The 15,605-nt window shown below is 49.1% G+C and overlaps 1 protein-coding gene across 3 annotated transcripts in view; it reads right to left on the bottom strand.

Moving 5' to 3' along the window:
- The window catches only part of dgki (diacylglycerol kinase, iota), a 101,643-nt gene that overhangs the window by 11,275 nt on the left and 74,763 nt on the right, over positions 1-15,605 (bottom strand). For 2 of the 3 annotated variants that reach the window (XM_046297503.1, XM_046297505.1), the window contains exons 4-16: positions 14,446-14,520; positions 14,158-14,214; positions 13,805-13,870; positions 13,651-13,719; positions 13,364-13,480; positions 12,721-12,795; positions 9,017-9,112; positions 8,823-8,905; positions 8,667-8,727; positions 7,898-8,011; positions 639-764; positions 365-443; positions 214-269 (exon numbers count right to left, since the gene is read on the bottom strand). In XM_046297503.1, coding sequence (XP_046153459.1) covers positions 214-269; positions 365-443; positions 639-764; positions 7,898-8,011; positions 8,667-8,727; positions 8,823-8,905; positions 9,017-9,112; positions 12,721-12,795; positions 13,364-13,480; positions 13,651-13,719; positions 13,805-13,870; positions 14,158-14,214; positions 14,446-14,520 — 1,074 coding nt within the window. The remainder of the gene's footprint in view (positions 1-213; positions 270-364; positions 444-638; positions 765-7,897; positions 8,012-8,666; positions 8,728-8,822; positions 8,906-9,016; positions 9,113-12,720; positions 12,796-13,363; positions 13,481-13,650; positions 13,720-13,804; positions 13,871-14,157; positions 14,215-14,445; positions 14,521-15,605) is intronic. The other variant, XM_046297504.1, reaches the window with a different exon arrangement.

The following is a 15,605-nucleotide window of genomic DNA, read 5'->3' as shown; positions in this document are numbered from 1 at the left end:
CTCTCTCTTTCTCTCTCTCTCTCTCTCTCTCTCTCTCTCTCTCTCTCTCTCTCTCTCTCTCTCTCTCTCTCTCTCTCTCTCTCTCTCTCTCTCTCTCTCTATTCCCTCCCTCATCTCTACCCTCCCTCCACATCCCTCTCCACATCCCTCTCCTCATCCCTCTCCCTCCTCGCCCCATTCAGTAATCTGGTGTTAAGTCGGTCAGGTACTCACCCCTGCATAGAACATCTTGTTGCGAAAGCGGCTGTTGAATTTCTCAGGGTTGGCTTCTGCAGGGAGGAGGAGATACAACAGTCTGTGTCCTACTGTAGTCAGACAGCTAAAAGGAACAATGCTTCTAGTCCTGAGAGACAGTACTGCTCACCTCTGGATTCGTGGAACTCCAGTGTGACGTGGGCGTCGAAGCCCAGGCTGAAGTAGTTGTTGAACACGTTCAGTGGGAGCTGGAGACATACAGAGAGATGCAGAGTGAAAAAGAGGGGAGTGCACAAAAGAGGTACAAAATCAGTTTAAATAAGGTTGAACTTTGCTTTCACTCACTGTCCATATCACTCAGACCATGTGACAGCCATACCACTGACCCCTCTCTTGACCATTCACCTTTCCCCCTGACCCCTAAACTCTGACCCCAGACAGACCTTCTGTGTGCCCTCCTCCGGCTGGGCGGGGCTTCTCTCCACCTGAAGGTTCCATCTGTCTAGCTGCACCACAGAGCCGTCCTCCACCTGACACAGTACCTTGGAAACCGGCTCATCTGTATAACCCTACACAGAGAGAGACAGGTTATAACCCTACACAGAGAGTGACAGGTTATAACACTACACAGAGAGAGACAGGTAATAACCCAACACAGAGCAACACAGGTTATAACCCCACACAGAGAGAGACAGGTTATAACCGTACACAAGGAGAAACAGGTAATAACCATACACAGAGAGAGACAGGTTATAACCCAACACAGAGAGTGACAGGTCAGAACCCTACACAGAGAGTGACAGGTTATAACCCTACACAGATAGATACAGGTCATTACCCTACACATAGAGAGACAGGTTATAATCCCACACAAAGAGAGGCAGGTTATAACCCTACACATAGTTAGACAGGTTATAATCCCACACAAAGAGAGACAGGTTATAACCCTACACAGAGAGAGACAGGTTATAACCCTACACAGAGAGTGACAGGTTATAACCCTACACAGAGACAGGTTATAATCCTACACAGAGATAGATAGGTTATAACCCTACACAGATAGATACAGGTCATTAGCCTACACATAGAGAGAGACAAGTTATAACCCTACACAGAGCAACACAGGTTATAACCCTACACAGAGAGAGAAAGGTTATAATCCCACACAAAGAGAGACAGGTTATTACCCTACACAGAGAGAGAAAGGTTATAACCCTACACAGAGAGTGACAGGTTATAACCCTACACAGAGAGTGACAGGTTATAACCCTACACAGAGACAGGTTATAACCCTACACAGAGATAGACAGGTTATAACCCTACACAGAGAGTGACAGGTTATAACCCTACACAGAGACAGGTTATAACCCTACACAGAGATAGACAGGTTATAACCCTACACAGAGAGAGACAGGTTATAACCCTACACAGAGAGAGGCAGGTTATAACCCTACACAGAGAGTGACAGGTTATGACCCTACACAGAGAGAGACAGGTTATAACCCTACACAGAGATAGACAGGTTATAACCCTACACAGAGAGAGACAGGTTATAACCCTACACAGAGAGAGACAGGTTATAACCCTACACAGAGAGTGACAGGTTATAACCCTACACAGAGAGTGACAGGTTATAACCCTACACAGAGAGAGACAGGTTATAACCCTACACAGAGAGTGACAGGTTATAACCCTACACAGAGAGTGACAGGTTATAACCCTACACAGAGAGTGACAGGTTATAATCCTACACAGATAGAGACAGGTTATAACCCTACACAGAGAGTGACAGGTTATAATCCTACACATAGAGAGACAGGTTATAACCCTACACATAGAGAGACAGGTTATAACCCTACACAGAGAGAGACAGGTTATAACCCTATACAGAGAGTGACAGGTTATGACCCTACAAAGAGACAGGTTATAACCCTACACAGAGATAGACAGGTTATAACCCTACACAGAGAGAGACAGGTTATAACCCTACACAGAGAGACAGGTTATAACCCTACACAGAGAGTGACAGGTTATAACCCTACACAGAGAGTGACAGGTTATAACCCTACACAGAGAGAGATAGGTTATAACCCTACACAGAGAGTGACAGGTTATAACCCTACACAGAGAGAGAAAGGTTATAATCCCACACAAAGAGAGACAGGTTATAACCCTACACAGAGAGAGACAGGTTATAACCCTACACAGAGAGTGACAGGTTATAACCCTACACAGAGACAGGTTATAACCCTACACAGAGATAGACAGGTTATAACCCTACACAGAGAGTGACAGGTTATAACCCTACACAGAGAGAGACAGGTTATAACCCAACACAGAGAGAAAGGTTATAATCCCACACAAAGAGAGGCAGGTTATAACTCTACACAGAGAGTGACAGGTTATAACCCTACACAGATAGAGACAGGTTATAACCCAACACAGAGAGAGAAAGGTTATAATCCCACACGAAGAGAGGCGGGTTATAACCCTACACAGAGAGTGACAGGTTATAACCCTACACATAGAGAGACAGGTTATAACCCTACACAGAGAGAGACAGGTTATAACCCTACACAGAGAGTGACAGGTTATAATCCTACACATAGAGAGACAGGTTATAAACCTACACAGAGCAACACAGGTTATAACCCTACACAGAGAGTGACAGGTTATAAACCTACACAGAGAGTGACAGGTTATAACCCAACACAGAGAGTGACAGGTTATAACCCTACACAGAGAGTGACAGGTTATAACCCTACACAGAGAGAGACAGGTTATAACCCTACACAGAGAGAGATAGGTTATAACCCTACACAGAGAGTGACAGGTTATAATCCTACACATAGAGAGACAGGTTATAAACCTACACAGAGCAACACAGGTTATAACCCTACACAGAGAGTGACAGGTTATAAACCTACACAGAGAGTGACAGGTTATAACCCAACACAGAGAGTGACAGGTTATAACCCTACACAGAGAGTGACAGGTTATAACCCTACACAGAGAGTGACAGGTTATAACCCTACACAGAGAGAGATAGGTTATAACCCTACACAGAGAGTGACAGGTTATAACCCTACACAGAGAGAGAAAGGTTATAATCCCACACAAAGAGAGACAGGTTATAACCCTACACAGAGAGAGACAGGTTATAACCCTACACAGAGAGTGACAGGTTATAACCCTACACAGAGACAGGTTATAACCCTACACAGAGATAGACAGGTTATAACCCTACACAGAGAGTGACAGGTTATAACCCTACACAGAGAGAGACCGGTTATAACCCAACACAGAGAGAAAGGTTATAATCCCACACAAAGAGAGGCAGGTTATAACTCTACACAGAGAGTGACAGGTTATAACCCTACACAGATAGAGACAGGTTATAACCCAACACAGAGAGAGAAAGGTTATAATCCCACACGAAGAGAGGCGGGTTATAACCCTACACAGAGAGTGACAGGTTATAACCCTACACATAGAGAGACAGGTTATAACCCTACACAGAGAGAGACAGGTTATAACCCTACACAGAGAGTGACAGGTTATAATCCTACACATAGAGAGACAGGTTATAAACCTACACAGAGCAACACAGGTTATAACCCTACACAGAGAGTGACAGGTTATAAACCTACACAGAGAGTGACAGGTTATAACCCAACACAGAGAGTGACAGGTTATAACCCTACACAGAGAGTGACGGGTTATAACCCTACACAGAGAGAGACAGGTTATAACCCTACACAGAGAGAGACAGGTTATAACCCAACACAGAGAGAGAAAGGTTATAATCCCACACAAAGAGAGGCAGGTTATAACCCTACACATAGTTAGACAGGTTATAACCCTAAACAGTTTACTTCAGGTAAACTGAGCTAATTTCACTTCCTTCAAACTGAAGACTGAGACAAAGGGAATGGGAATATGACAATAATAGCATTTCAAGTTAGAACGAGAATGAGAGTGCCTTATCCAGGACACTGAGGTCAGACTGTTTACTGCCTACACAGTCAGACAGGTGGGGACACACACACACACACACACACACACACACACACACACACACACACACACACACACACACACACACACACACACACACACACACACACACACACACACACACACACACACACACACACACACACACACACACACACACACACACACACACACACGTGTGTGTGTTAGTAGTATGCGTGAGTATGCGTGAGTGTGTGGGTAGTGTGTCTGCATAGAGTCAGTGCAAGAGAGTTATCTAAAAAAAGGTCAATGCAGTTAGTCCGGGGGCCATTTGATGATCTATTTAGCAGTATTGTTTAGCAGCATTATGGTTTGGGTGTAGAAGCTGTTCAGGGTTCTGTTGGTTCCAGACTTGGTGCACTGGTACCGCTTGCCGTGCAGTAGCAGAGAGAACAGTCTATGGCTTGGATTGCTGGAGTCTTTGACAATTGTTTGGTCCTTCCACTGACACCGCCTGGTATAGAGGTCCAGGCCCCAGTGTACTGGGCCGTACTCACCACCCGCTGTACCGCCTAGCGGTCGGGTGCCTTGCAGTTGCCATACCAAGCAGTGATGTTGGCAATCAAGCTCTCAATGGTGCAGCCGTATAACTTTTAGAGGACCTGAGGGCCCATACCAAATCTTTTAAGCCTCCTGAGAGGGAAGAGGCATCGTCGTGCCCTCTTCACAACATTACGGGTGTGTGTGGACCATGTTAATTCGTGGACACCGATGAACTTGAAGCTCTCGACCCGCTCCACTACAGCCCCATCGATTTGGATGGTGGTGTGCTCGCCCCTCCATTTCCTGTAGCCCATGATCAGCTCCTTTGTCATGCTGACATTGAGGAAGAGGTTGTTGTCCTGGCACCACACTCACAGGTCTCTGACCTTCTCCCTATAGGCTGCCTCATCGTCTTCGGTGTTCAGTCCTAGCACCATCGCATCGTCAGCAAATTTGATGACGTTGTTGGAGTAATGCATGGCCACACAGTCGTGGGTGAACAGGGAGTACAAGGGGGGACTTAGCACACACCCCTGAGGGGTCCCCGTGTTGATGGTCAGCATGGCGGATGTGTTGTTGCCTACCCTCACCGCCTAAGGTTGGCCCGTCAAGAAGTCTAGGATACAGTTGCAGAGGGAAGTGTTCAGTTCCAGGGTACTGAGCTTGGGGGGGACTATGGTGTTGAATGTTGAGCTGTAGTCAATGAACAGCATTGTTACATAGGTATTCCTTTTGTCCAGGTGGGTGAGGGCAGTGTGGAGTGTAATAGATGCTCTGAGTACGCGTCCTGGTATTCCGTCTGGCCCCGTGGACTTGCGAATGTTAACTTGTTTAAAGGTCTTACTCATATCGGCTACGGAGAGCGATATCACACAGTCGTCCAGAACAGCCGGTTCTCTCATGCATGGTTTAGTGTTGCTTACCTTGAAGTGAGCATAGAAGGCATTTCTCTTGTTTGGTAGCCTCGTGTCCCTAGGCAGCTCGTGGCTGGGTTTCCCTTTGTAATTCATGATAGTTGGCGAGCCCTGCCACATCTGTTGAGCGTCAAAGCCGACGTAGTAGGATTCAATCTTAGTCCTATATTGATGGTTTACCTGTTTGATGGCTCGTCAGAGGTCGTAGCGGGATTTCTTGTAAGTGTCCCAATTAGAGTCCCGCTCCTTGAAAGCGGCAGCTCCATACCTTAGATGTTCTCAATGCATCTTCTGAACAAAGGCAGACAAACTATCTCTCCCTCATACTGTCTCTCGGGCGTCTCTTTTCTCTTCTCTTCTCCTCCAAGCATCTGAATGTTATTTCCATGCAGATTTGATGTTGTTGTCTGTAATGAATTATAATCACTGCTAATAATCTTTGATATACACATCCCTCCTCTCCTCCCCAAGAGCCTGGAAGTGTTTCCTCTCTCTCTCTCTCTCTCTCTCTCTCTCTCTCTCTCTCTCTCTCTCTCTCTCTCTCTCTCTCTCTCTCTCTCACTCGCTCTCGCTCTCGCTCTCTCTCTCCATCTTTCTCCCTCTGTGGGGTTCAGAGAGAACCCGTTTATATTTAGGCAACGCTCATTAGAGCTACTGCTAATCAGCCTTAGTGCACACACACCCACACACACACGCACAAACATCTCTGCACTGACTCAGGCAATTTGTGTCAGAGAAAGTAGCACTCTCACCAACAGGATACACACATACACAAACACAAACACCCACTCACACAAACACACACACAACACACACACACACAGAGAGAGAGAGAGAGAGAGAGAGAGAGAGAGAGAGAGAGAGAGAGAGAGAGAGAGAGAGAGAGAGAGAGAGAGAGAGAGAGAGAGAGAGAGAGAGAGAGAGAGAGAGAGAGAGATGTCTCTGCACTGACTCAGGCAATCAGAGTGCCAAAGGCTGTTTCGCGTCACATACACGCACAAACTAAGCTTTTGTGCCAGCGAACGTGCTGGTGACAGCAGCACTCTCACCAACAGGACACACACGCACACACGCATGCACACCGACACACACAGTGGCGCTGCAGCAAGTGCAGGAGAACCGAGAGAACGGGCTGTATGCTGATCAAAACAGAACAGACAGACAGAGCACCAGCAGTGAATGGACCGTCTGAAAGAGAGCAGGACAAACACCTGCAATAAACCACACGAGTCACTGCTGCAATACAACATGAGTTATTTCAGTGAGACAGAGTCCACTGTGTTGAAAGGGAAGAGGGGGGATACCGAGTCAGTTGGCCAACAGAATGCCTTCAACTGAAACGTGTCTTCCGCATTTAACCCAACTCCTCTGAATCAGAGAGGTGCCGGGGTGGGGGGGGGGGGCTGCCTTAATCGACATACACGTCTTCGGTGCCCGGGGAACCGACTACTGTGCTATATATATTGTGTAAGATGACTACGTCGGGTCAGAGTCAGACAGAGGGCAATGTGTACAGCACAAACATAATGACACCCGCACGTGCAGAGAGGACACAAGGGCACGTGCCCACCCCGGCATTACAATGCTGAACTCATTAACTTCATTCTTAAGCCCACGTTTTATCGGAAATATTTACCGACTGGACCAGGTAAAAGAGTACCCCACCCTCACTATTCTCCATAGTAAGGGGTTGCTTCCAAGGTGCACCACGGAGCAAAGATATGCGAGACAGGATGCTAGATACACCAGCGTGTGCAGACAGTAACATCATTGGAGGAGGAGGAGGAGGAGGAGGAGGAGGAGGAGGAGGAGGAGGAGGAGGAGGTGGAGGAGGAGGAGGAGGAGGAGGAGGAGGAGGAGGAGGAGGAGGAGGAGGAGGAGGAGGAGGAGGAGGAGGAGGAGGAGGAGGAGGAGGAGGAGGAGGAGGAGGAGGAGAGAAAAGTGTAGAGTTACACACACAGTGTTTGATTAGATTTGAGCTGCCGGTGATGGGCAGGACTCCCAGGAGGTACAGTATGTTTGTCAATTCAAGCTATGTAGCCTATTGATTCCTTCCTCATGAATAAATATAATGAAAATATTTGGTTCGGGGGAAAAAGTGTTTAAGGTGTTTGAAAAGTACAAAATTCTCCTACTTCCAGTGGGGAGCCAGCCCCTTCTGCCCCCTCTAAAATAATGGGTGGATGACACCCATGTGCGTGCACACACCGGTGCACACATGCCGCAAACAAACACACACGCACATCCACACACAAAGGGCAGCTTACCCCTCCCCAGTTGAGGGTCCTGGCGAGGTCATTTCCTGTCCCCAGAGGAAGTACAGCTACAGGCGGATGGGGGGTCATTCCTAACTCATCCAGAGCAGACAGGATCCACCCCACCTAAGGCGAGAGAAGGCGAGAGAAGGAGAGAGAGAGAGAGAGAGAGAGAGAGAGGAGAGAGAGAGAGAGAGAGAGAGAGAGAGAGAGAGAGAGAGAGAGAGAGAGAGAGAGAGAGAGAGAGAGAGAGAGAGAGAGAGAGAGAGAGAGAGAGAGAGAGAGAGAGAGAGAGAGAGAGAGAGAGAGGAGAGAGAGTGAGATGGGGAGAGATGGCTCTGTTAATGAAGTTCATTAATCTGTGAATAATGTACAGGGTCCTGGGATACATTCATACATGTTAACCATGTCTGTGTGTGTTGCCACCAGGGGGAGCTGTGTTCACACTCAGTAACACATATTGCACTGTCTATCATCTAGCACCCTCAAACTCAACTCTGGACTTGGAAGCCAGTTAGTTCCATTGCTTTTTTAAATTGTTCCCCTCTCATCAGGGACGGATTTAGACCTCGGAAACCAGGTGTGTCCAATTAATGATCAGGTAGGATAAGAGTTGAATACCCCTGACAGTAGCACTGCAATCATACAGAGACTCAGACAGACAGGCAGGCGGGCGGCCGAGCGGGCGGGCGGGCGGGCAGGCAGGCAGGCAGACTCAGACTAACATTGGTAATAACAATTGTACCGCAGTAAAACAGTAATAACATGTTCATTCTCTCACCGTCCCGTCTCCTCCACAGGCCAGGATACGCAGGTTTGGCACTTTCCTGTACAACTCCAACCTGGGAGAAAGGACGTACAGAGGTTAGGGTGTAGGAAATAGTGTATAAGGTGTAGTGTGGTATGTAGGGTGTAGCGTGCAGGGTGAAGTACTCACGCTTCTCTGAGCCCTCCCTGGGAGAGATCAAACACCTGGCGAGGGTTCAGGATCCACATAAACATCTGTAACACCTTAGTACCCTGAGACACAGAGAGAGAAGGAGGTTAGGGTCAGGGGTCAGGGATGACGTTAGCTAGGGGTTTGTGGGACAGCAGTTAGGGTTATAGGTCAGGAATCATAGGTTAACTTACCTGGTTGCCTCCACTCTTGGGGTTGACAAAGACTAGAACAGGTTTCATCAGAGGGGAGGGAAGGGGCTTCAGCATGAACGGACGCCACTTTGACTCCTAATGGGAGCAAAATATATTAGCAAGAGTCTACCCCTTGTCAGCAAATAGAACACGTTTGTACACACACCCCACACAGGGACAGACAACAGTACTCACCCCACACAGGGACAGACAACAGTACTCACCCCACAGAGGGACAGACAACAGTACTCACCCCACAGAGGGACAGACAACAGTACTCACCCCACAGAGGGACAGAAAACAGTACTCACCCCACAGAGGGACAGAGAACAGTACTCACCCCTCAGAGGGACAGAGAACAGTACTCACCCCACAGAGGGACAGACAACAGTACTCACCCCACAGAGGGACAGACAACAGTACTCACCCCACAGAGGGACAGACAACAGTACTCACCCCACAGAGGGACAGAGAACAGTACTCACCCCACAGAGGGACAGACAACAGTACTCACCCCACAGAGGGACAGAGAACAGTACTCACCCCTCAGAGGGACAGAGAACAGTACTCACCCCACAGAGGGACATAGAACAGTACTCACTCCACAGGGGGACAGAGAACAGTACTCACCCCACAGAGGGACAGAGAACAGTACTCACCCCTCAGAGGGACAGAGAACAGTACTCACCCCACAGGGGGACAGAGAACAGTACTCACCCCACAGAGGGACAGAGAACAGTACTCACCCCACAGAGGGACAGAGAACAGTACTCACCCCACAGAGGGACAGACAACAGTACTCACCCCACAGAGGGACAGACAACAGTACTCACCCCACAGAGGGACAGAGAACAGTACTCACCCCACACAGGGACAGAGAACAGTACTCACCCCACAGAGGGACAGACAACAGTACTCACCCCACAGAGGGACAGAGAACAGTACTCACCCCACAGAGGGACAGAGAACAGTACTCACCCCACAGAGGGACAGAGAACAGAACTCACCCCACAGAGGGACAGAGAACAGTACTCACCCCTCAGAGGGACAGAGAACAGTACTCACCCCACAGGGGGACAGAGAACAGAACTCACCCCACAGAGGGACAGAGAACAGTACTCACCCCACAGAGGGACAGAGAACAGTACTCACCCCACAGAGGGACAGAGAACAGTGCTCACCCCACAGAGGGACAGAGAACAGTACTCACCCCTCAGAGGGACAGAGAACAGTACTCACCCCACAGAGGGACAGAGAACAGTACTCACCCCACAGAGGGACAGAGAACAGTACTCACCCCACAGAGGGACAGACAACAGTACTCACCCCACAGAGGGACAGACAACAGTACTCACCCCTCAGAGGGACAGACAACAGTACTCACCCCTCAGAGGGACAGAGAACAGTACTCACCCCTCAGAGGGACAGAGAACAGTACTCACCCCACAGAGGGACAGACAACAGTACTCACCCCACAGAGGGACAGAGAACAGTACTCACCCCTCAGAGGGACAGACAACAGTACTCACCCCACAGAGGGACAGACAACAGTACTCACCCCACAGAGGGACAGAGAACAGTACTCACCCCACAGAGGGACAGACAACAGTACTCACCCCACAGAGGGACAGACAACAGTACTCACCCCTCAGAGGGACAGACAACAGTACTCACCCCTCAGAGGGACAGAGAACAGTACTCACCCCACAGAGGGACAGAGAACAGTACTCACCCCACAGGGGGACAGAGAACAGTACTCACCCCACAGAGGGACAGAGAACAGTACTCACCCCACAGAGGGACAGAGAACAGTACTCACCCCACAGAGGGACAGACAACAGTACTCACCCCACCGAGGGACAGACAACAGTACTCACCCCACAGAGGGACAGAGAACAGTACTCACCCCACACAGGGACAGAGAACAGTACTCACCCCACAGAGGGACAGACAACAGTACTCACCCCTCAGAGGGACAGAGAACAGTACTCACCCCACAGAGGGACAGAGAACAGTACTCACCCCACAGAGGGACAGAGAACAGAACTCACCCCACAGAGGGACAGAGAACAGTACTCACCCCTCAGAGGGACAGAGAACAGTACTCACCCCACAGGGGGACAGAGAACAGAACTCACCCCACAGAGGGACAGAGAACAGTACTCACCCCACAGAGGGACAGAGAACAGTACTCACCCCACAGAGGGACAGAGAACAGTGCTCACCCCACAGAGGGACAGAGAACAGTACTCACCCCTCAGAGGGACAGAGAACAGTACTCACCCCACAGAGGGACAAAGAACAGTACTCACCCCACAGAGGGACAGAGAACAGTACTCACCCCACAGAGGGACAGACAACAGTACTCACCCCACAGAGGGACAGAGAACAGTACTCACCCCACAGAGGGACAGACAACAGTACTCACCCCACAGAGGGACAGACAACAGTACTCACCCCTCAGAGGGACAGACAACAGTACTCACCCCTCAGAGGGACAGAGAACAGTACTCACCCCACAGAGGGACAGACAACAGTACTCACCCCACAGAGGGACAGAGAACAGTACTCACCCCTCAGAGGGACAGACAACAGTACTCACCCCACAGAGGGACAGACAACAGTACTCACCCCACAGAGGGACAGAGAACAGTACTCACCCCACAGAGGGACAGACAACAGTACTCACCCCACAGAGGGACAGACAACAGTACTCACCCCTCAGAGGGACAGACAACAGTACTCACCCCTCAGAGGGACAGAGAACAGTACTCACCCTTCAGAGGGACAGAGAACAGTACTCACCCCACAGAGGGACAGAGAACAGTACTCACCCCACAGAGGGACAGACAACAGTACTCACCCCACAGAGGGACAGAGAACAGTACTCACCCCACAGAGGGACAGTGAACAGTACTCACCCCTCAGAGGGACAGAGAACAGTACTCACCCCACAGAGGGACAAAGAACAGTACTCACCCCACACAGGGACAGAGAACAGTACTCACCCCACAGGGGGACAGAGAACAGTACTCACCCCACAGAGGGACAGAAAACAGTACTCACCCCTCAGAGGGACAGAGAACAGTACTCACCCCACAGAGGGACAGAGAACAGTACTCACCCCACACAGGGACAGAGAACAGTACTCACCCCACAGGGGGACAGAGAACAGTACTCACCCCACAGAGGGACAGAGAACAGTACTCACCCCTCAGAGGGACAGAGAACAGTACTCACCCCACAGAGGGACAGAGAACAGTACTCACCCCACAGGGGGACAGAGAACAGTACTCACCCCACAGAGGGACAGAGAACAGTACTCACCCCACAGGGGGACAGAGGACAGTACTCACCCCACAGAGGGACAGAGAACAGTACTCACCCCTCAGAGGGACAGAGAACAGTACTCACCCCACAGAGGGACAGAGAACAGTACTCACCCCACAGAGGGACAGAGAACAGTACTCACCCCACAGAGGGACAGACAACAGTACTCACCCCACAGAGGGACAGACAACAGTACTCACCCCACAGAGGGACAGAGAACAGTACTCACCCCACACAGGGACAGAGAACAGTACTCACCCCACAGGGGGACAGAGAACAGTACTCACCCCACAGGGGGACAGAGAACAGTACTCACCCCACAGGGGGACAGAGAACAGTACTCACCCCACAGGGGGACAGAGAACAGTACTCACGTCAGTTCCTTTCTTGCTGGTCCTTCTTTTAAACGATGTGCGTTTTTTCCTCCTTGTAGAGTTTTTGAACGAGCTCTGTGAGAGGGGGAGAGAGAGAAACGCATTAAGGCATGTTCCACAGAATAACCCTGCAGCACACACAACACACACAGCGCTGTCTAGCTGTTGGTGTATGCTGAGGTCAGGTGAAGTTGACAGCAATAAGAGACAGCAGACGCTAAAATGAGTCTGTAAAGGAGTATGTAAAGAAGTCTGTACAGGTGTTTGTAAAGGACTCTATAAAGGAGTGTTTAAAGGAGTACGTAAAGGACTGTGTTAAGGACTATGTAAAGGAGTGTGCTAAGGAGTCTGTTAAGGAGTAAGTAAAGGAGTGTGTAAAGGACTCTGTAAAGCAGTCTGTAAAATAGTGTGTACAGGACTTGGGTTGAGCTGTGGTTGTACTGTTGTTGGGCTGTGGCTGAGCTGTTGTTGGGCTGTGGTTGAGCGGTTGTTGGGCTGTGGTTGAGCTGTTGTTGGGCTGTGGTTGTACTGTTGTTGGGCTGTGGTTGAGCTGTTGTTGGGCTGTGGTTGAGCTGTTGTCGGGCTGTGGTTGTACTGTGTCTATGTGTGAATTTGTGTCAGTGTTCGAGTGTTGTGTTTTCACCTGTGGCTTCCTAACTTTGATGATCCAGGAGGGGGGGACGATGACCCCGGCGTGAGCGCCAAGAGAACAGGGCTCCTCAATCTGATGTAGCTGGAAACACGTCACCTTGTTATGGAACTGAGGGGGGCAGGAGAGGAGGGGGAGGAGAGGAGATAGAGAGGAGAGGGGGTTAGGTGTCTATAGGTACCACTACTAACTCATACAGACACTCTAATAGAGAAGAACACACACACACACATACACAAATGCTCACAAACACTCAGAGAAACACACAAGACACTACTCACAGCTTGTTTGCACCAGGAGCAGCTGATGGCCACAATCTCTTTACTGTGGAAGAACTTCTGCTGGAAGCTCTACCAGATACACAGGATGTATCATGTTATTCATTCAGATATACACAATAGACAATATTGTCAAGGTGTACAGTAGGTGTCTTACCTTCCCACACTGTCTGCATTTCCCCTCTTGGCGGCGCCGGTGCACCCAGTGATGCCTCAACATATTCTGCCGAAGACAGGGAGGAGGGAGAGGGAAAGAAAGAGAGCAGTCAGAGACTGACATATACAGTAGTTCTCACACACACACACACACACACACACACACACACACACACACACACACACACACACACACACACACACACACACACACACACACACACACACACACACACACACACACACACACACACACACACACACACACACACACGCGCGCGCACGCACGCACGCACGCACGCACACACACACACACACATATCAGAGACACGCCATCATCAGATGCCGACTCACATCTCTGAGGCAGCGAGAGCCTCCTTCTCTAAACGTTGGTTTACAGCGGAAGTTAATCTGAGAGAGAAGGAGAGGGTGGGGGCGGTGAGCGATGCTAAGGACATGGCGTCAGGTGTGCTTTGTCCGATCGACTTGTTGAAAGGGAAAAATGCAATGTGTGTGTGTGTGTGTGTGTGTGTGTGTGTGTGTGTGTGTGTGTGTGTGTGTGTGTGTGTGTGTGTGTGTGTGTGTGTGTGTGTGTGTGTGTGTGTGTGTGTGTGTGTGTGTGTGTGTGTGTGTGTGTGTTACCTTGTCGAGCTGCTCGATGCAGGCGGTGTGGACTACGATCTTACACGCTGCACACTTCCTCCTGGGGGCAGACTTCTTAAAGGAGAGGACACACACACACACACACAGACAAACACACACACACACAGACAAACACACACACACACACACACACACACACACACACACACACACACACACACACACACACACACACACACACACACACACACACACACACACACACACACACACACACACACACACACACACACACACACACACACACACAGACAAACACACACACACACACAGAGAGAGACAGTGATAAATCTGCCAGCTCTGATCAAGTCACAGTAAAACAGTTGTCTATGCTTGAGAAAAACATCAAACACGTATTAAACTCATAATGTGTTAGAGAGGAACGAGACATGGAGAGATTTCTTTACTGTTTCTTTCACTTTTGTTTATTATCTATTTATCTGTTGAATTGATTTCAATTGAATTTTAAATGGAGAGAGATCGAGAGAGTGGAAGAAATTTAGAGAGAGAGAGACGGATGGCGAACAAGAGATCGATTCCATTTTGTCCTGCTCTCACCAGCCTCTCTTTATCCTATTCAGACTAATGGCAGTGTTTGTGGCCTCTCCACTAAGAGATATTAAAGGCCCAAACGCAGCCGCTTTTATATACCTGACACGTGAAAAAAGTCACGGCCGGGCTGATTGAAGCATGAAAAACCGGCACAATTTTATAAATGCCAACAGACAATTTGTTCTTTCGACGCGGTGGGCATCTTTTTGTGTCGGTAAAATAGAAATATTCACACATCACTCCATCATATCGTGAAGATGTGGAAACCATGCAGTTTATTAGGCTACCCGATGAAATCAATTATGATGAATTTCACAGGGATGGTGAATATGCAAGTTTGACGTTGCTTTCCATGAAATATTAAGGGTCTTATTCTGGTGAAATGATCGATGCTTGGCTGCCATTTGACAAATACAAAATACTATGGCTCTTATCCATAATCTCATAATATACTGTAGGTAGTCTACCCGCACTGTATCTGTGAGCTGTTGGCTAGAGAGCATCTGTCAAGACCAGAGGGGGCACATGTTCTATATAACGCCACCGCATCCGTGACCAAAACCATCTGTGGAGTTGAAAATGTGATG

Source organism: Oncorhynchus gorbuscha, linkage group LG14, assembly GCF_021184085.1.
Source record: "Oncorhynchus gorbuscha isolate QuinsamMale2020 ecotype Even-year linkage group LG14, OgorEven_v1.0, whole genome shotgun sequence".
In the NCBI taxonomy this organism is placed as follows: domain Eukaryota; kingdom Metazoa; phylum Chordata; class Actinopteri; order Salmoniformes; family Salmonidae; genus Oncorhynchus; species Oncorhynchus gorbuscha.
The sequence above is the reverse complement of the archived record's forward strand: the minus strand, read 5'-3'. Positions and strand labels throughout refer to the sequence as shown.